The 21,705-nt window shown below is 55.6% G+C and overlaps 1 protein-coding gene across 50 annotated transcripts in view; it reads left to right on the top strand.

The window, feature by feature from the left end:
• Positions 1–21,705, top strand: part of NCOR2 (nuclear receptor corepressor 2) — a 209,735-nt gene that overhangs the window by 46,824 nt on the left and 141,206 nt on the right. For 49 of the 50 annotated variants that reach the window (XM_072722674.1, XM_072722696.1, XM_072722679.1 and 46 more), the window contains one exon: positions 17,157–17,371. In XM_072722674.1, coding sequence (XP_072578775.1) covers positions 17,267–17,371 — 105 coding nt within the window. In that variant the 5' untranslated portion in view covers positions 17,157–17,266. Of the gene's footprint in view, positions 1–2,055; positions 2,277–17,156; positions 17,372–21,705 lie in introns of those variants that run through there. The other variant, XM_072722683.1, reaches the window with a different exon arrangement.

Below are 21,705 nucleotides of genomic sequence, written 5' to 3' on the forward strand. Positions count from 1 at the left end.
TGCCCAGTGCTGTGCGGGGGGTGCTCTTTGAGTATCATCCCTGATGTGATTACTGTGTTTCTCCCCTCGCTGACTCATTCCACACCTGAGTTGGCCGAGACATGGGAGGGTGCTATATGATCTCTGCTTCTCAGATGAGGACACTGAGGCTTGGGTCAGGTGACCCACCCAAGAGCACAGAGTTTGTAAGGGCTGGGGCTAGACTTGACCTTAGCCAGAGCCTGTGAGCCCTGGTTCCTCTTCTCCTGTCGTTACCTGTAGGCTGGGCTTGGAGGCTGGGATGGGCGGTGTTGGCTAGGCTCATGAACTGTGAAAACCAGAGAGCCCTGACCTCTGGACCTCTCATTCTTCTGACTTCCTGGGCCCTCCCAGAGTCTGTCCCCTCTCAGCCACCTCTGAGGCCTGTGGGGTCACTCCTGTAATAGCCACACTTGCTTCCTCTTTCCTCCTTGCTCTCTGTCCTCTGGGCTGCATTTTTTCCTTTCTTGCTGTTTCCTGTGGCAAGGTACTGGTTTCTCTTGGACCCCTTCGCACCTCCACGGTGGATGTAACTAGCTCACCCTAGAGTGAGCTGGGTTATCCCTAGCTGGTGCTTAAGCATGAGAAATGCGTTTCTGTTCAGCCAAAGCTAATCTGAGGCTAGACACATCTCTGGAGACTCCTGAGAGAGGGCTTACAGATTTTTGTTTCCCTTACAACTGACTAGTAACTGGGCTTGGGCCTTCAAGTGTCCCCAGAGGTCCAGGCAGGGCTTGCTTTATTCCTAAGGATTTGGGAGGGTTCTAGACCATCCCAGGCTGGGGACAGGGTACTGGCAGGCCCTGCTGGGGCTGAGTCGGGAAGGGTGTCCACAATCATGTCCAATAATGGAGGCTGTGTCTGAGGCTCGGGGAGCACCACTCATAGCTCAGGGTCTCAGGTTCTGGGCTTTTCTGGGCAGAGCCTGGAGGGCAGGGAGTGGGCTGAGTTGGGGATATTCCAGCCTCATGAACATCTTGACTGTTTCTTGGAAACTCCGATCATCGTCCTGCCATTGAACCTTTGTACTTGTTGTATGTTCTTCCTGCAACACTCTTGCCTCAGGCCTCTGCTCAAATGTGGCCTTCTGAGCAGGGCCCTGACCTCCCCAAAGTTACTCCTGCCCCCTTGTACCATTGTCACTTGGGATTTATCATGTGTCTATCGCCATGTCCCCCTAACCCCTTCACCCAGGATTTTGTTCCTCTTGGTCACTGCAGTATCTCTAGTGCTGGGCATGTCATAGGTGCTCTGCAAATGATTGTGCCTGACTCAGCGTCCCCCACGGGCTGTGGATCTGGGCCTGTCCCCTTGCAGTGAATGAGGCCTTTCTGGGGATGGATGTGCTTCAGCTCTGCCTCCAGGCAAGTCACACCCATGAAGGCTCTGGCTAGGGAGACTCAGGTCCATATCATCCCAGAAGTTCTGCATCTGAGGGCTGAGAATGCATTTTGGGGACTCAGGGTATATTAGAGTCCTTTGAAAAGCAGTTCTTGAGTTTGTGCTCAAGAGTGCCCTGTAGCAAATACACCTCCAGAAGGTGTGCATCTCCTAGATAAAGTCAGAGAGGTGGAGGTTGTGAGCAAGGCAAGGGGGGGGCCTGGTGACATGGGGCATAAGCTTCGTGTATTGAGGGCTGATGAAGCAAGGCAACCATTGCGCACATGTTAATTTATGGAGTTCTAACAACGCTCTGAGTCACAGAGAGGTGAGCATCTCGCCCAAAGACACACAGCTGCAGGCACCCAGTATTAGTAGGTAAACGGCATTTTGTAAGCAGCCAGGCGAAAAAGGGCCCCTTTCCCACTCTGAGCGAGCCTTACTTATCCAATCTGAGGCCCAGAGATGCCCAAACTCTTCTGGAAGGCCTGGAGTTGATTTCTCAGCCTGGCTCAGAAGCTAGAAGGCTGGAGGAGCTGCCCCCCCACTAGTTGTCCATTTGCATAACAATGAGCCTTTTGTCCCTGGGTCCAGCCTCCTTCCCAGGCTAATAACATAATTCCCGGCCTGTGATGTCATAATGGGCCCTTTCTGCTGGGGTTGGAGGCTGGGCGGGCAGCTGTGTAGGCTGGGCCCCAGTGGGTAATAAATAGAGAGGTGCTGATTATCGGGGGCCGGACGTGCTGTCCTTGCAGGACGTTGTTTCATCCTCCAGGAGTGGGATCTGCTTCTCTTTGACACAGGAGCAAACAGATTCAGAGTTTGTTCAGCTCCCTGGCTGAACCACTTTGCGCCTCTTCTTGGCCTGTGAAGTGAGGGTGAGTCATCCCTGGTTGGCCCTCTCTTGGAGGCGTGGGTGTGAGAGTCCCTCGCTTCCTGTAAACGTGAGGGAGGCCCCTGTGCCCAGCAGCTCCTGTGGTAGGACTGCTCAGAGCAAGTGGGCTCAGACTCTGGGCCTGTGGCTTCTCTCTGTGTCTCAGTTTCCTTGTTTACATAGCGGGGGCTCCTGCCCAGGGTTTGGTGGTGGGCCTCGGCAGGAAGCAAGCTCCTGTCAGGGGGTGGCATCAGGAAAGGCTGCTGTGTCACGGAGTGAACGGCAGCCCCCCGAAAAGATAAACACAGGCATTAATACCCGTCTCCTCTCCCATGTGACCTGCTTTGGGAAGAGGGTCTTTGCAGACGTTTCTTGAGATGAGGTCATTTGGATTCCCCGAGGGAGCCTTGTATTCAGTGACCAGTGTCCTGATGAGGGACGGAAGAGAAGGCACACAGAGGATGCTGTGTGAAGACGGGCAGAGACCAGGGTGACGTGGCCAGAAGCTGGAGAAGGCAAGAGGGATCCTGCCCCAGAGCCTTCGGAGGGATTGTGGCCTGCCCACACCTTAATGTTGGACATTGGGCCTCCAGACCTGGGAGAGAATAAATTTCTGTTGTTTTATAGCCACCCGGATTCTGGTCATTTGTTACATGCGTAGCCCTGACCAGCTAACACAGCCAGGGATGCCAGTGCTTCAGAGGTGGGAGGGAGCGCTTCCCGGGGAAGGGGCGTGGGGGGTACTCTTCCCCATCCCAAGCTGAGGGCCCAGGACCTAGTGAGGTAGCTGGGATAGCTGAGAACACTGCTTTGTGCCCAGTGGTGTGGGCAGCCCTGTCAGAGGGGTCCAGAACCCAAATCCACAAATCCCCGACCCTGCCTACTGCCTGCTGCTAGCTCTCCCTCCTTGGGCATCCCTGCTAAGGAGGATATAACCTGGAGGCAAGAGGCTCCCCAGATTCCATGCTGAGCCTTCCCTAAGCCCTGAACACTCATTTCCCACATGCCTAGCCACTCATCTATCACCTGGGTTGCAGCCATCCTCTGCCCTGCACCTCCCTGCCCCCTAACCTGCCTCCTTTGCTAGGAGTCCTTCACAAGCGGAGACATTGAAGCCCAGAGGAGGCAGGCTACAGCCCTCGGTGGTGGTGATGGCCTTCAGAGTCTTAGCCATGGCTAGTGGGTGGGCTGGCATTGCAGCTTCCAGGAGGAAGGGGTCAGAGCCCTGACCACATTGAAAGCTGTAAGAGAGCAGGCAGTGTAGACATGGGTAAATTCTTGGGACACGCTGGCCTAGTGTAGGTGACACCCCAAAATCTGACTTTAAGTAGACCCCTCCTCAGCCTCAGTTTCTATGTTCAGAGAGTGGCCTTCAAGCTTTGGCTTAGAGTCTACAATAATGCTCTCCGTGTTCGTGGACTCAACAAGCATTTATGGAGGGCCTGCTGTGTGCCTTGAGCTGGAACTCAGTGACAGACAGAACAGGTATGGCTCCTGCCTTCATGGACCTTACCTGTGGGGTTATGGGGAGATGGGAAATAAGGCAGCAGGGGCTTTGGGAATGAGGATTCCAGATCCTGATGAGGGAGGTAACAGAGCAGGGGGTTGGGGGAGGACTGAAGATGCCGCCTTCTCCTTCTGGGACGAGGGGTGGGGATTTGCAACGAGCTCTGGGGGGCTAGCCAGATGGACATGGAGATGGCTGTGGCCCATCAGCAGTGACTTGTGGTTGCCTCCAGCTGGCAGCCTCCAGTGACTTGGCCTGGACCGATGAGCAGTGATGTTGGCTATAAGACCAATGAGACCCTGACACCAGCCTGGTGGGAGAGGCAGGGGTTTTCTCCAGCTTGAGCAGGGAGGCTGGGGTACGCTGGCAATGGACTCCCAGGACACAGTGGATAAGAGGTAGATGCTGGAGAGGGCTAGCCTGGGTTTGCATCCAGGCTCTGTCACTTGCCTACTATGTGACCTCCAGCAAGTTACTTAACCTCTCTGTGCCTCAACTGTGTTTCCCATGGGTATTGTAATGATTAAATGAACTGGTGATAGTGAGCACCATGTTAGCAATTAACTGTGCTGATGAGTGCAAGGTGCTCACTTTGAGTTGGTTACCAGGACTGCTCCGGACCTGGAATCTGGAAGTAGAATTTGTTAATCTTCCTGTGGTCCTGTCCTGCCTGTGGAACATTGAAAAGCTTTCTTTGGCCCCAGAACCTCAGTCCCCTATCTGTGAAAGGGTAGTGTAACTAACTTGTGGCTACATGGAGGTTGGGAGGAAAAGAGGACCCTCTGGGGTCAGCGGTTGGGGGATCAGGATCTTTACCTGCTGCTGGTTTGACTCCTGATCACCACCCTCCAGGCCGAGAGCAACTGCTCTTCTACAGCTCAGGCAGCGGGCTCCAGCAGGGATGTGGCCCAAGGTGTGTCTGTGGATGCATCCTGCACGACCTGGCTTCTGGACTGTGGTCCTGTCTGAAGGGAGAGATGGGGAGGGGGAGGGAGAGAGAGAGACAGGGTGTAGCACTCGCCAGCTTGGGATTTTCCTCCAGAAATCCCTCCAGAAACAGAGGCCAGAGCCTCCACTTAACCGCCTGGGGCTTGGTGGGTGGGGGTGTGCTTTCTGCTGAGGGGCAACCCAGATCTGAGTTAGCTAGGAGGGGCAGTCTTTATCTGCAAAGTTGCTGCCTGCTGGGTCCCACCCTGGGCGACTGATGGCTCAGGACTGGTCCAGGAGATGCTTCCTATGCCAGGCTCCTGCCCAGCCCCTTCCTCCCAGACTGAGTCTGTCCTAGGCTCCCGTCTCACTTCTCTTGCCTCCTCCTTGGCTGGCCTGGGAGAGCTCCCTCCCCACGCAGGCGGGGGGGGGGGGGGGGGGACGACTAGAGGGAGGGTAGAAATATGGTTCCAGGGAGATTCACGGGTTAGAATCTGGGTTTTCAGGGGTTGCTATTAGGTGTTTTGGTTACAGTTGGGAGACTCCTTGCTCCTCCCACATTTAGCACAAAAGGCTCAGCATAAGCTTTAGGCACAGTTGGATCTAGGGGTTCAGGTGATTGAGGTGCTCCCCATGTCCAGTCCCTGGTAGCCTAAAACAAATCATCACAACCTTGCAGCCCAGCGGAAGGGAATCTTGTTATTCCCGATACTACAACAAAAGTCAAGTCGGAGTGAGCTTTATGGGCTCAGGCTAAGAGTTAAAAGCATTTCCCTAAAGCAGTGACGGTGGCCCTGGTAGTGGTAGTGCTGGGGCTGCTGCTGAGAGTATGCTGCTTGCCTGGACCTGGGAAGCCGGGCGGGTGTGTGTGTGTGTGTGTGTGTGTGTGTGAGCTTCCTTCCGAGTCCAGGTTGGAGGGTACAGGGCGGTTGTAACCCAAGAGACATGAGGGTGCAGTTTGCAAGGAGTGGGTGGGCAGGCAGACAACAGCTACTGGCCACAGCCAGCTCACTGCATGTGTTGGAGATGAGCCAGCTTGGGGTCCCTGTCCAGTCCCCCCTTCACAGCCCGTGTGTGTCCTTTAGAGTGGGGGTGTTCTGAATGTGCACTGGGTAAGTGGCTTCAGCCCCTCCCACTCCCTGTTTTAATTAGGGGCTTCTCCGGTCCCCCTACAAGCCATTGGGAGAACATTCCTGCCTGTCACTCTCCTTGGCCTCCCCCGCCCGCCCAGCTCCCCTGGGCTTCGCTGGGCTCTCTCTTGTGGCTTTCAACTGACCACATGTCAGAAGCCACAGGTCACCTCCTGGCAGCCCACGGGCTGTATTTGGATGTCAGACTGATTTATTGGGTTGGGTTTATAGTCCATGTTTTTGAAATAAAAATTGTAAATTGAGGGGTGTCTCAAAATCACACTTTCTTTGCCTGAAACACTTGGAAGCTGTGATCCCTTGGGCCATAGTCTTGAGCGTCTATGATGTGCCCCCCAGCTGGGGCTGAGCAGCAGCCACCCCCTTCCTGTGTCCTTTCACACATGACAGCCACCACCTGCCTCCCTGCTTGGCATGACTCCAGTCTGGCCCTGTGTGTTCTCATCAGGGTATGGTATTCTCAGCCTGCCCTCCTTCCTCTTTTCCCCTCCTTGTTTCTGGCTTGGGACCCTCTCCCCTGGAGCCTTGTTAGTCTCGCTCCTTCCACAAACTGATAATCAGATCCCAGGGGAATGCTCGCCAGTCCTGGGCACTGAAGCCTTTGTTCGCATCTGGAACTCCTGGCTGCAGGGGCTGGGGCCCTTTGGATTCTCTATCATTGCTCCATCATCAGAGACTAACTGATGAACGAAAGAAAGCCCTCAGGGATGCCGAGGGGCTCCTGTGATCCACGTTGGAGCGTTGCAAAGAGCTGATTGAAATGGACCGTTCCCCCTTGGCCTGGCACCTAGGGGGCAGGAGAGGCCTCCCGGCCAGGCGTGTGGGAGATGGAATCTGGAGGCCAGGGATGGGGTGGGGTACAGAGAGGGGGCCTGTTGTTGAGTGGGTGGGCTCCTAGCCCTGCAGGCTGTTGCTGGCCAAGCTATTCTTAGCAGCGGGAACATTTGTCCTCCTTCACATGTGGTGGAGGATGTCCCCCAGAGATCTGCCCTGAAATACTCAGGACGACCCCATAAATTCCTCAGAAGGCTGTCCTTGAGGGACCAGTGTGTTTGGAGGAGGGGCTGGAGGAGGCGTTTCCGGCAGCTGCACAGCTGTAGACACATTTGCCAGATGTTGATGCAGGGAAGTTGGTGGGAACCCAGAGTCAAGCTGCCCCTGCTCCCTGGCAGTGGCCCCCTGCACCCTCAGGGTCTTGGTGAACGATGGGTGGAGCTGACAGCCTGGCAGCTCCTCCCTGCATCCTGGCCTTTCAGTCATCTCCCAGACTGCCCAGGTTGGGAGCAAGGTCTTGACTCTGGTCCCTCTCAGTGCCTGGCAAGGAGGGGCTGCTGCATGCCAAGACTCCTGGCAGGGCCTCTGGCAACGCCATCTCTCTTATGGGGCTGTCTTGGGCAGTTGGAGCCACCAGAGTAATACCAGCCCAGCTAGATGACTTGACTAGCAATCAGAGAGGTCTCCCTGGAGGAGGTATGTGGTTTGTTTTGTTTTTCTTATTTTTAAAAAAACTTTAAATTGTGGTAAAATAACAATTTTACCATCTCAACCATTTTTAAGTGTATAGTTCAGTAGCATTAAGTACATTCACATGGTTTTGCAATCATCCACCACCTTCGTCTCCAGAACTTTCTCATCCTGCAAAACAGAAACTGTTCCTGTTAAATGCTAACTCCCATACTCCTTCTTCCAGGTCCTGGCAACCACCCTTCTACTTTGTGTCTTTATGAATCTAACTATTCTAGGCACCTCCTATGAGTGAAATCATAGTGTGTCCTTTTGTGTCTGGCTTATTTCACTCAGCAGAATGTCTAGAGCTGTGCGCTGTGGCCCATTTACTCCTGGGTTCCCATCCAGGAAGTGAAGTGGTCAGACCCAGGACCCCAAGCCCCACATCCTCAACCATCCCCAGGACCTGGATTAGTAGCGCTGTCCCAGGCTCTGAGTGGGTGAGCATCCACTGTGAGCGGGCACCGTGCTGAGCCCCAACACACCCTGCCACGACTGGCCCCTACTGTCCACCCTGCAGTGGGCCTTGATCTACTGTGAGGCCCCTGGGGTGGAGGGTCCAGCGCTTTGGTTTGCCCAGGCACACAGCTGGTGCCAGTGTCCCCCTGCCACTGCCTGGATACCAGCATCTTCTCTGGTTCCCCCCTTCCCTCTGCAGAAAAAATCACTGTTGGGAAGGCCAGATGGAAGAGCAGGGCCTAATGGAAAACACATCTCTCCCGGGACGCCCAGAACCTAATGAGGAAGAGCCAGGAAAAATCCGGCGTCATGTTTGTGAAACACCCAGGAGGGAGGGATAGTGCGGCACGGCTCTCATGTGGAACCCTGTGACCTCGTGTGCGGGGACGGCTTGTCCTGATTGTGGCTTCCCTCTCCTCTCTTCCTTTTAAAATTAAAAGAGGGAAAAGGGGGTCCAGGAGGAAGTGATTTTGAGCATATCTGGCTGGGGCTGGGCGACCTGGACACAAATGTACCAATTAAATTAGAGACAGAAACGGGCCTCCTCGGTGGCCCCAAGCAGTGCCACGCTGCTTCTGCTTACTGTGGACAGTGTGCAGGGCTGGACCTGGCTGCCTCTGGCTGTGTGACCTCAGGCAAGTGAGCTCACCTCTCTGAGCCTCAGCTTCTCCGTCTGTTGAACGGGGTGGTCCAGTTTGGCGAGGGAAATTGGAGCCTTCCCCTGTGTGGGTGCCTGATACACGTCACCTGTGAAGCAGGTGGAGCTGCCTATTCCAAGGCAGGTAGGAGGGACCTGGGAGGGCTGCACCAAGCAGACTTGGGGGTGGCAGAGGTTCTTGTGCTGGCTGGGGATCCTTTATAGGGGAGGTGAGAGGTGGGGTGGGTGCTGGGGGTGTGTTTAGATCCAGACCTCTGTCTTTCCTGGAAGGCTGGTGTAGGCTGTGGCCAGTCCAGGGCTCTGTTCTTGCACCTGGACCTGGAGCTTTGGTCCCCACGGCTCTGGGTGTGGTTCCCCTGGAATGTCTGAAGTGGGCTTGGCCCAGGTCGCTCTGCTCACCTCCCTGGGTGCCCGGACCTTGTGGGCTATGGGATCCAGCCTTGGAGGGCGGAGTCGGGCCATGGGGCACCAGCCTGCCGAGTGCCTGCCTCTTTTTGGGCCTCAGTTTCCCCACCTGCAGAAGGAGAGTGTTAAGTGAGGGCAGCCCCTTCCTCACTCGTCCAGACCCTGTGAGGCGAGGCTCACCCCTCCCTCGGGGAGCTCTCTGCCTTCCTCTGTGTTCAGGTGTGGGTCTCCCCAGTCCTGCATAGCCTCCATGCTCTGGGAACTTGCTCTGCTATTTATTTGGTCAGGCCCAGCCTTGGTTTGCTCATCTGCAAAATGGGGAGGGTGATAGCATCTGCCAAAAGATTAATATTGCCACCATTATTATCATTAACTTGCCTCCCCCACGCCCACCCCCAACTCCCCGTGTTTTGAGTGGTGGAGGGTACTTGAGCCCTCGCCCTTATTTGGGGAACTCTTCTGTGGGTGTTGAGCTTCCTGTGGTTCTTTTCTCAATGAACCTTTCTACCTGTCTCTCCTTGTTCTGATTCTGGAGTTTGAGACTGGATGTGGTTTTCCCCAGGGTCCTTTTTGCCCAGCAGTCTGGGGCTTGGGGGGCAGTTGTGCAGGTTTGGGGGTTCATGGGGGTGATGGTGCTCATGTGTGTCCCCAGCCTTGGCTGGCAGGGAGCCTGATATAGGAGTATTGGTGGAATAAGGCCATGCTTGGGTCTGTGGGTTGCTTTAAAAGGAGACCCAAAAAACCATGGATAGTGGGACAGTTAAATTGATGTCCATCCACTGATTTGTCTGTCCATCTATTCATCCATCCATCCATCCATCCATCTCCCCTCCTCCTTCCTTCCTTCCTTCCTTCCTTCCTTCCTTCCTTCCTTCCTTCCTTCCTTCCTTCCTTCCTTCCTTCCTTCCTTCCCTCGTCTCTCCTTCATCTATCCGTCTATCCACCCACCCCACCTTCCCCCTCCATCCATCCTCTGTTGAGTACCTGGGGTGAGGAGGTGCTTCTTCTGTCGGGACAGGCTTGTCATTGGATGTGAGTTCTGGTTGGCAGCAGTTTTTGTCCAACTGGTCCACTGCCATGACTGCAGCGCTCAGCACAGTGCCTGCACATCAGAGATGCTCAAATAAGTTCCTGATTGACCAGAATGGGACAGAGACCCACTTGGGGTGGGTTTGTCTTCACTGGCCTCAGTTTGGGGATGGGCAGGCAGGACTCCTGTGAGTGGCACTCTGGGTTCTGAGTACAGTGACCACAGGCCCCTCAGGGCTGCTGCTCTTTGGACAGAGGTGTGAGCAAGTCTTGGTTGGGGTTCCTGGCTCATTTTTGGGGAGCCCAGAGAGCTCTCTGCTGGGTCAGCGCCGTTCCTGCTGGGCCTGCCTATATGAATGGGTTGGCAGGGGCTTGTTTTCTATGGGATCCTGAATGGTGGCTTTAACAGTGTTAAGATTCTGGGTGGGTTGATCCTTTTACCCACATACGATTCACAGAGGCCTGGACCCATTACTCCCTGATGGGAGACACAGCTGAAATTCCTTTAACCCAGGGGCACCTACCCTTTCAGGGTAGGCTTGATGGGGAGACCTTGAGCATCACCGCTGCCCAGAGGGGTGGCCCTTCCCTTTCTCCCTTTTTTTTTTGGAGTGAAAGCCTGTGTGACATGACCTCACAGGACCCTGCCTTGTTCCTCCCTGCTGTTCTTTCTCCCCCTCAGGGCCTCTGAGCTGTCTGTTCCCTCTGCCTGGAACAGCTTCCCCAGACATCTGCATGCTTCCCTTCTCCCCTTTCTCTCCCTTTCCACCTTTTTGCCTAAAGATACTTTCTGGTGAAGCTGTCCTGACCACACACACCCCCATCCCCTGTCTGCCCTCCTCATGCCTCTTGCTTCTGTTTTTCTCCACACCACAAACACCTTCCGGCATTCCTGTTGTGACTGCTGTCTTGCCTGCTTGAATGGCAGCTCAGCAAAGGCAGTGTTTGGGATCTTTTACTTGCTACTGCATTTCAGTACCTGCCCCCAAAGTTTCCTGGTTGGTTCCTGGTGGTTGATGGTGGTGAGCTGCTGGGGCTGGGGGCAGGGACTCTGCCTGCAGCCCCTGTCTTCAGAGGGCCATGCAGGCTCCTCTGAGCTCACTGGGGCCACCTCCCGTGGGGCTTTCTGTGTTGTGGACCCAGCTGAGAGCCAGCTCCCAGGGCGTCCGTTCTGTGCCAGGAGGCCCTGCTGAAGATGGCAGGAGATACTTGGCCAGCTCCCTGTTTTTACAGCACACCAGAAACTAGAACCTCAAGGTGTAAACAGCTTCGTTCTAGCTGATGTTTCTGCCACATCTTAACCTCACATCCCGGAACAGCTTCCATGCTCACGTTCCCTGTGTTGGCTGGCTTTGGCTCTCTGTTCTCCTGGGGGGCCAGGCTGTTTGGTAGATGTTTGTTGGATGCCTACTGTGTGCCAGGCACTGTGCCAGGCTTGGAATTACAGCAGTGAACGAAACATATTTATTGAGCACCTACCATATTGGGTTAAATGGGGTCCCCCCCGCCTTAATTCATGTCCACCCAGAATCTGGGAATGTGATCTTGTTTGGAGAGAGGGTCTTTGCAGATGAAGGTATCCTTGATGAGGGTGGGCCTGGAACCCAATGACTGGGGTCCTACTTAGAGGAGAGGATGCACAGACAGCAGGGGCCAGGCCAGGTATGATCAGCAGAGACTGAAGTGAGGCGGCCATAGGCCAAGGGCTGCCTGGGGCCAATAGCAGCTGGAGAAGGCTGGAAGGATCCTGGAGCTTCTAGGTGGGGGAGCGTGGCCCTGCCCACATCTTGACTTGGGACTCCTGGCCTCCAGAACAGTGAGAGAGAAGGCATTTGGTTTGTTTTCAGCCATCTAGCACATGGTCGTTTGTTTTTCGAGGTTCCAGAGCACCAGCATACCTACTACGTGCCAGATCCTCGCAGGGATTCAGCAGCAACTTGTCTAGTCGCTTCCTGATGGTCACACACTCTTCTAGATGCTTGCTGAAGGGCAGAGGTGAGGTGGGGTTCCCGGTGCATCAGTGTCCCTGCAGCCTGGACAGGAGGCCGTGGGGGCATGGCTACAGGAAACCCTGTCCCTGTGTGGGCCCCATGGCTCCTGCCGGCACCCTGGACGGTTCTGGTGAGCGTGCGTGTGTGCATGTGTGTGTGTACATGTGCTGTGGGCTTCTGCTGGGCTGACAGCTGTGTTACTTCTGAGGCTCCCACACCCTCTGGAGTTCTGATGTTGGCACCCAGTCGTCACAGGAAAGTTAGGCACGTGTGGCACAGACAGCTGGCCTTTTATCTTCTCCGGGGCCTGGGCTCAGGTCTGAAGGCTCCCAGGCACATTTCTGCGCTCTTAGCACCTTAGTGGGAATCCCCCCTTTTGTTCCCCCACTCTCAGACACACCCCAGCCCTGGCCTGTTGTAATTCCGCCCTCCCCGGAGCCGATGCAGGCTGCACACGACATGGAAAATCTGTGGAATGTGCCTCGGTGAGGCCTCAGCGTCCTGCCTGGGGCCTGAGAGGAATGTAGGGGCAGGAGGCTCTGGCCTTACCTGGTGTTACTGGCGCTTGCCTGGACAGGTCCACTTGGTGAGCACCTGCTGTGTGCCAGGCCCACTGAGCGGCTGCAGGGATGAAGCAGGGAGCAAGGTGGACAGAACCCGCAGCACTGAACTTCCTCTTGCAGATCTGGAAGCCTTACCAAGCCACACAGTGGATGTGACAAGGAATGTGAGGTTAGGATTGTGGGGTGCTGCCACATTGGACCTGCAGCCTGTGGGCTCTCTCTTGTGGGTTGCTGAGTGGTCCCTGCTGGGTGCTGCCTCTGGGGCAGGTATGGTAGAGGGCCATGCTGGAGCCTCTGCGGTGTTGGTGGGGGGGACCCCTGCTGTGGGCCATTCACTGGGAGCCCCATTCTGGACTGTGTACGGGATCCCCTGCCGTGGGCAGCTCTGGAGGTCTTGGCCCTCCCCTGGCTGGCTCGGTGGCCCTGGTGTCGTGGTTTGTGGGTTGGATGTGTAAGGCCTGGTTGGGCCTCTGGTGTCCCTGTCTGGGGCCCTGGGGCTCGGAACCATCCCAGCCCCTGGCTCAGCAAGTTCTTGCTTGACTGCTGTCTTTTCTCCTGACTTTGCTGAGTTGGCCTCATTGAGCGCCTGCTGTTTACTGGGCATGATGGCAGAGCTTCCCAAGGCTGCTGTCCTCCCAGCAGGCCAGTGGAGCAGAAGCTCTTGATACATAGCTGAGGAAGCAGACTCACAGGTGGGAAGCACCCTGCCTGGGAAGGGGACAAAGGACCCCTGTCCCTGGGAGGCCAAGTGGTGAGCTCTGTCCCAACTTTCCTGCCGTGTGCTGCTGCTTCTCTGTTACTGCTGTTCCAGTCCTGCCAGCATCGCTTCTTGCTTGGATGTCTGCAGGAGCACCTGGGTCTCCTGATTCTCTGCAGTGCCTGCTTGGAAAACACACTGACCCTTTATTTCCCAGCCACTGGCTCCTCAGGGCCCTTAGAACAGAATCCATCCTTGCCTTGGCCCGTGAACCTGAGTGACTGCCTGCCCTCCCTGCTTTGTGCTCAAAGAGTTTCTCAAGCACGTGGCACCCAGTCTCACCTCTGGGCTCCTGGTCAGACGGTGGCGCCATCTGACTCCCCCTGACTGTCTCATGCCCATTCTCTCCTTGATGCCCCCTCGCCCTCCCCAAGGCTGGGGTAGACTGAGCTTCCTTCTCTGAGCTCACAGTCTGATGCTTGTCTGCCCCCTGCTGCACCCCACCGGGGCACTGAGCCCTCTGTGGCTGGGCCCTGCCTCATTCACTAGCTTGGGGCTCAGCTTGCAGTGGGGACCTCAAAGATTCTGTAAATAAGCAGATGCCCACCGCCCTCTCCTGACCCTAAAGCCACCAACACTCGCAGTGGTACCGGAGCTGCTGTGTCGCATACCTGCTTCGGTCTCGGTTCTTCTTCTTCCAGCCCAGCCCAGATCCAGGCATCCTCTCCTCCCCCTGTCTTTGATGAAGGAGTGTCCCATTTCTTCCCGTCACTCACATTCAAACCTTGATGAGGTCAATACTTAATTTGTTTTTCCATTCACAATATTATGCAAATACTACCTCACTACGTTGGGGAGCCCACTGCCCGTGAGCAGTCCTTGGCCACCCCTGTCCTGGCAGCCACCAGTCTGTTTTCTGTCTCCATAGGTTTGCCTATTCTGGATACTTCCTGCACGTGAACTCATGCCCCACCTAGCCTTTTGTGACCTACTTCTTTGTCTTAGAGTGATGTTTTCAAGGTTCATCCGTGGCATGGCCTGTGTTAATGTTCATTTCTTTTTGTGACCAAATCATGTTCCACTGTCTGGACGGACCACAGTTTGTTTATCCATTCATCTGTTGATGGACTTTTGGGCTGTTTCCACCTTTTGGCTGCTGTGAATAATGTGGCTATGGACGTTCATATACATGTATTTGTTTGAGTCCCAGTTGTCTGTTCTTTTGGGTATGTGCCCAGAAGTGGAATTGTTGGGTCATTTGGTAATTCTATGTTTAACTTTTGGAGGAACCGCCAAAATGGTTTCCTAAAAAAAAAAAAAAATTTTTTTTTTGAGCTGGCAATAAATGTGACTGAGGTTGGGAGGGATGGAAATCGGATTTATTAAATCAGCTCGTGGTGAATGAGGAAGGCACTCAGAATCTCCTAGTTTTGGGGACAACATGTGTGTGAGAACATGGGGCCAGGGAGCTGCTGGGGTGACCTGTTGATGGCTGAAGCACTGCAAGCTTGGTGGTGGACACACAGTGAGTCTAGAGGGAGCCAGACCCTGGAAGGTAGCCAGACCCTGGCTTGGAGTGAGAAGGGTAGGGATACCAGCGAGGATTCTCTAGAGCTGCTTTGGAAAGGTGTCACCTTTCTGGCTTCTGGAGCCCACAGGCACTGTATGCGTGAGCATCTGTCTAGTAGAGGCCTGCCTTCTCCAGTTGGCGTTTTGTTAGGCAAAGGAAGTTAGGAAAGCTATGGGTAAATTAGACTCCTCTGCCACTTTCTGCAGTGCAGAATCAAATAGCAATTTGGAAGTTGCCTGGCAGTGCTCTTGGAGGAGGGGCAAGCAGTGTGAGCATCTTTCCACCCAAGTGCTGGCCTCATCTCCTCGGTGACAGTGGGCCACTGCTGAAAGCCCAGAGAGAGGGCAGAATGAAATTTGCATCGCTGCGTTGTATGACCAGGGTCTGCTTGGGCTTTGAGATGAGCCGGCACATGAGAATTCTGGAATGGGGTCCAGCAGCAGCGGCCACCCCTGGCCCTCCCCAGACAAGGCCAGTTTCATGTCTCTGGGCTGCAGGACAGATGCCACGTTGCCCTTTGTGGGAATTGGCAGGGCAGCTCTTTCCCCCACTTCCACAGCAGAGCATCAGTATCACTGGGCTGGAGCTACTACAGAGCTGGTTCTAGTGAGAGTGATACTAGTCGCTCCTGTCAGCTGAGCAGGATGTGTTCCCATGCTCATAAAAATTATACGGTACATCCTGTGGGCTGGCACAAGCCCACGTGGGCAACTTCCTGAGGTGCTCGTAGGTGCACTGGGCTGTGACTCCTTTCTTCCCTGGGTGAGTCAGAACTTTTGGTGGCAAATTACAGAAACCCAGGTTGGGCTGGTGAAGGCAAACACACACAGGGACGTCTCAGCTCTCCTAAACCAGTGAGCAGGCTTCGACTGTGTTCAGGCATGGCTGTCATCAGGACCTGGACCGCGCGCTCACCATCCTCAGCTCTGTCTTCCTGCCAGATGGTGTCGCCGTTGGGCAGGCACTGCGGTGAGGTGGCCCTGAGACCGCAGGCTTTCATCCTCCCAGCTTCCTCCCAAGCAGAGTGCACCTGTTCTTGGTTTTCCCCCCAGCTAAAGTCTCAAGGCTGCCTCTCATTGGCCCAGTGTGGGTCACATGCTCATCCTCCAACCAATCCCTGGCCCAGGGGATGCAGGAGTCTGATTGGCCAGGCCGGGATCACATGACCACTCCCAGAGCCTGCGGAGGGAGGATGGCTCCTGGGAGGGTCTTGCCGAATCTCCTCCCATCGTGGAAGATGGGGGCGGGGAATGGGAGGCAGTCGGACCCGCGTCAGGGGTTTCCTAACCCTTCTGACCGCCCTCCCAGCGTTCTTTCGTGTTAGACCCCTGCAGGCACGTCACCCGCGGAGGGTCAGTGGCGGGAGGACAGCTGTGAGCGGGCCGGGGCAGGCGATGAGGGAGGCCAGGAGGTTTCGGGGAGCTGGGGGTACGACCTATTTACCTGATGGGCGCAGGTGCAACCCCAGCCGCCCGCAGTACGCGGGAGCACGGAGGGGGGCGCCTGCGCCATCTTGGGTTTTCCTCAGCTGGGGTGGGCTGCACGCGGCGGGCCTGAGGGGCACACGTTTCCCGGGTGGGCGCTGAGGGTGGAGGGCAAAGGAGGCCTGGCCGGGCCGTCCTGTCACCTGGGGCTTGCGCCGGCGGGGCCGGTGGTGCCCCCGACCGGCTGATGGAGCCGGGGCCTAGGCGGGAGGAGGCCCCCAGAGATTCCCCAGCACAGGCAGCTCCTGACTCTGGTCTCCGTGTCCTCTTGACGTGAGTCCTTTTGTCTTCCCGAGCCCCAGTTTCCCCACCTGTAAAGACTGGACTCTCTTGAGATTCTCTCTAGCCTGGACACGGGTCCTTTCTCTCCCGCGGAAGGCACCGTTTACCTGCACCCCAGCAGCCTTTTGGGGCCCCCTGGCTCTTACCTGTGTCCTCAGCTGTTTCCCCAGCCCCCCACTGCCCAACCCCCCCACTCCCAGCTCTGCTCCGACACAGGGTCATACTGTGACCTGTGACCTGCACCCTGCCGGAGCTGACCCTGTCCACCGCTTCTCAGGACACTTTTCTGCGCCTCACCCTGGCCATGCCTCTCAGCACAGGTGCCCAGCCGTCCGCCTGAACTGGGTGCTTCTGGAGAACTTGGCCTTGGTGACTCAGAAACTGTAGAGGTCATGGGGTGAGGCCGGGGGGCTGAGGGGCTTTCCCTGACGTGGTGCATGTTGCCACTGCTGCCTGGGCTATGGCTCAGGGGTCCCTCAAATGCCACTCGCATCTCTTGCTGTCAGTGGGCAAGAGGGACCCAGTGGCCCGGAGAAGGGTCAGGAGGACCTGCATGCTGTCTTCCTTGGAGTAGATGAACTACCAGGGGCCCTACCAGGGTGTCTGGAGGGGCCATTGCTCTGCGGCTGATCGTGTTTCTTTTTTGGTTTACTCTCAGGTGGTTGTGACAAGGCGGCCCACCCGCAGATGCCGAGGACTGGCTTTTAATCTTGGTGGTCACTGAGAGGGACATTACTGGGGCCCAAGAGTCCCTGGAGACTCACCACCATGTCGGGATCCACGCAGCCTGTGGCGCAGACGTGGAGGGCCGCTGAGCCCCGCTACCCGCCCCATGGCATTTCCTACCCCGTGCAGATTGCCCGGCCCCACACGGTAAGTAAGGGGTGTGTATGTGTTCCCTGGGGCCACCCTTGGGGCCTTCTCTCATCGAGGTCCCCATAAGGGCTGGTGCGTCTCTAGTGGTATCTGGCCAGGGCTCACTGTGTCCCCCGAGGGGAAGTGGGCTGCCACGGCAGAGACTGCTGGTATCTGGAACTTCCAGTACAATCTCTTAGCTCCCACTTTAGAGCTGGGAAGATGGAGACCGTTGCCAGGTTGAGCTGGGATCTCTGTCTCCCTAGGCCTCAGTGGAATTTACATGTAAACATGGAGCACACACTGTATACATTTTGCTGGCAGCCCAGCCTCCCCAAAACTCTTTGCTTTTTGAGGTGGCCTATGGGGGGGAATATTGCTGATAACCCCTTGCCTCCCTGATCCTTGACCCTGGAGCTCATTCACTCTGGTGATGGCTCGGGGCTCTGAGATGATGAAGCTCAGAACACATCAGTGTCTCCGAAGCCCTGATTTGGGGATCCACGTATTGTTTGCCTCACTGAGGAGCCACTCCATCTCTGGGGGATGACCTACCTGTGGAGAGGCTCACGTGCTCTCATGTGCCGGCTTGTACGTGTGTGCTCTTGATCAGCTTTCCTAAGCTGTGTCCCGCTCTGTCCATCCACCAGTGGGGCCCATTTCCTGCCTTCAGCTCTAGCTGCATGGTACAGCTGTAGGGATGGGCCTTTGGTTCTGCTCTGTGGACATTTATTGGGTACCTTGGTGCTTGCCAGAGGGCTCTTAGGGCCTTGGGCCTCCCCATTTGACCAACTGGCAGCTCAGCGAGGGGATGTGGGGCCTTGTGGGCATAGTTGGGGGAAAGGCTGGCTCTGCTGGCCTGTGTTTGTGTACGTGTGTCTGTGTACGTGCACATGCATGTGTGTATACTTCTTGGCATGGTTTCTCATGAGAAGAGAGGAAGTGGCATGGGAGGGCATTTCTATCAGTGAGCATGTGAATCCACTGGCCGAGAGTGGGGGTTGTCCCAGACACAGTGACCTCTTGAGAATTTGGCCTCCCACCCTCTACCCCCGGGTCCTTCTTGAGCCAGCAGGGCTAAATGGGCACCTTATGGAGCCCTGTGACAAGAGCTTGCCCCTGGGTAGAGTCTTTGGATTCCCACAGACAGCCCAGTGAAAGGGCAGCTCATGTTATTATCCTATTTTGCAGATGAGGGGACTGAGGCCAGGAGATTAAACCACAGGCCTCAGGGGAGATCACTGCCAGGAGACAGTCGGCTTCAGCTTCAGGATTCTGAGCCCCCGTCATGGAGACTCTATTAATTGGGCACCTGCTGTGTGCCCAGGACCAAAGAGTGTGCTCCTGGGGGCGAGTTATTATCATGTAGTGTTGTAGTCTTTATCGTGATCACCAGCAACAACAACAACGCTGCAACCTCTCATTTACCTGTGGCAGGACAGACGTTCTCTGCGGACAGCAGCACTTGCTGCTCCGAATCACTGTGAGTGGGTCTTTTAGCTATTTGTAGAGGAGGAATGTTCTGTAGATGAGGAAGCAGGCCCACTTGCTCATGCTTTCTGAGCTCAGTTTTTTATCTATAAGACAGGGTCACAAGAGCACTTGTCTCCTAGATTCTCGTGGGGATTAAATGAAACGACGGATAAAGTGTTTATGGCAGCACATGGCACACACTCTGCCCGACATGTCCGTTTGATGTTATTATTCCTTGTTATTGTCACTGTTACTGCAGCCTCCTGGAGGGGCTGCCTCTCCCAGGGACCCGTGGCCGATGCTTCTGGCTTCTGTCTTGATTCTCGTTCCCTGCTGCTAGGTTCCCACCCCTCTGCCATCCCCCTCCCTGTGGGCACAACCCTGGGAAGTCCTCTGGTCTCTATAGCCCCCGCTCTCCTACCTTCCCTCCTGTCGTTTGCCTCATCTAGGCCCTCAGCTGGGCACTCTCCCGGTCATCTGGGGTCACTGGCTGACCCATAACATCTCCTTTTCTTCCCCTGCTGGGCTGTCAGTGACGCAGGATGTGGCTGGACAGGACCCAGCAGTCACCACCCACTCGAAGCAGGAGGCTGAGGCCAGGGGTGAATGGGCCCCTAGGGTGGCTGTGGGGTGGGGTGTTCCTGTCCCGTGTGTGGTGGCATCTGTGGGGCCCCAATCCCTGACCACCCTGCCTTGTGCTGGGATGGCATAGCCCTGCTTGTCACCTGAAAGGCAGGAGCAAGAATTCTGGGCATCCCGGGGGTTGTGGGGGGTCTCCTGGGCATGTGTTCCGGCTGGAGCTATTTGCCCTTAGCTGGTGGGAGGTCAGCATTGGGTCTATAATCTGGAGGTTCCCCTCCCCCCTCCCGCCCCTGGTACAATTCACATGCCCTCTAATCCCTTTTCATCAGCCTATTTTACAGGTGGGGTTTGTGAGAGCCTCCCTTTTCCAAGTCTAGAAGACAGAGGGTGGAAGAAAGGGGAATTCAAGGCACAGGGAGATAAATGCTCCATCTGAGAGCCAGGCAGGAGCCCAGTGTCCTGGCTCCTAGCATAGTAGCCAAGGCAGGAAGCTGGGAAGAAGGGGAGGAGCTTGTACCCAGTGACCTCTGACCTTTCTGGGGCTCAGTTCTCTCTCACACTCCTAAAAGGCTTACCTTCTGGGATAGCCCGTGCTGGCTCCAGAGGCCTCTTGCAGGGTGCTCTGGCTCAAGGCTGCTTGGATGGCCAGTCTCCCCTGGAGCCAGAACCTCTAGATGTGGCTTTGAGTATCTCTGTTCCTTCCAACCTACTGAGTGACACTGGGCTGCTCACTTAACCCAATAGAGCAACCTGAGTTTTCCTATCTGCAGTATGGAGTTGTGGGTCTGAGCTTCAGGGGAGGATGTTTGCAAGGTGCTCAGGGTGGTATCTGCATGCAGTAAGCATGTTGTAGACCTTTCTTTCCTCCTGGCAGGGTGACAAGAGCCCCAGGGAGAGCCTCTTTTTCCTTGGGGCTGCAGGACCCTGGACTCTGAGGGACTCTGGACTGTCTCATCTGCTGGCCCACACCTCCAGGCTGCCTGCTGTGCTCTGCACAGCCCAGATGGAAGGCATAATTCCAGGTGTGCTTGCAGGCAGAGGCCTGGACCCAGGGCTGTGGAAATCCCAGTGTTCCTCTGACCACTTCAGGAGCGTGCTTGGCCTCTCTGGATACCAACTTAGGCACACTGTTGTGTTGCTCGTTGAATATGATTTGCCCTACCCATGGAATCTGTGTCCTGTTCTCTCCACCTCTGTGGTCTTGGCTTCCCTCCCTCAGAGAATCAGGACCCCACATCTTTCCCTGAGGGTCTCCCAGGATTGAGAGTCCCGACATACCCTCCTTGCCTTGCTTCTTATCAGTCTTTCTGCAGTTTCTCCTCCCAAGTCCACAGGAACTATTTGAACTTCCCTGAGTTCTTGGAGTCCTTGTGCTAAATGAATGTGTTCAAGTCAAAAGGTGCAAGGCCTGACTTTAGCACTACCCCTTTCTGCTGTGTGGCCCTGGGCAAGTTACTTAATCTGTCTGTGCCTCACTGTAGAAGGGTAGTTAGGAGTATAGCTTCTGGAGCCAGACTGCTCACATTCATGTCCTGCCTAAAAGACATCCTGGCTGTGGAATTTTGGACAAGTGGCCTTACCACCTTATGCCTCAGTTTCCCCATTATCTGAGCAAGGTAATTAAGGGATTTTCAGGGTCAGGTTAGCTGACGTAGGCAGAGGCCTTTGCACAGTGCCTGGACAGAATTAGCACACAGTGGTATCAAATAATGGTGATGTTGATTTCAACGATGGTGTTGTTATGACAACATAGCATGGGTATCCTTTTCCACCTTGCCTTTGGGCTCTTCTTCTGGAGGAGGGTCAGCAAACCTTCCCTGTGAGTATTGCAGGCTCTTCAGGCCATTTGGGCTCTGTCACAACTGCTTGGCTCTGCTGCCCTTGTAGCTTGAGAGCAGCCCGCCCAGATGCAGAGGGATGGCTGAGTGCCGAGGCAGGCTTTGGCCTTGGGCCCCATTTCTGACTCCTGCCCTGGATTGGTGCTTGTCAAACTCTTTGTGGGAAGGCTGAATCTGGTGAACTTGCAGATTGCCCCCAGCTGGTACATGGTTGTGCTGCATGTGCCCCAGTTCTTGGATGCGGGGGTGGGTTGTGGCTAAGGCCAGTAGCGTGGATACTGGCTGTGGCACAAATGCGTGTGTCTTCTGTATCCTCCTCGTCACAGGCCAGCAGCGTCATGGGCCCCACGTGGAGCTGCGCTGCCCTGGCTTCAGGGTCAGGGATCCAGGAGTCTGCCTGGGCTAGAGGGATCACCTCATGTGCCAGTACTATTGTAGGCCCTGGGAACAGAGCTGTGA

The sequence above is a fragment of the Vulpes vulpes genome, chromosome 10 (genome assembly GCF_048418805.1).
Source record: "Vulpes vulpes isolate BD-2025 chromosome 10, VulVul3, whole genome shotgun sequence".
Taxonomy (NCBI): domain Eukaryota; kingdom Metazoa; phylum Chordata; class Mammalia; order Carnivora; family Canidae; genus Vulpes; species Vulpes vulpes.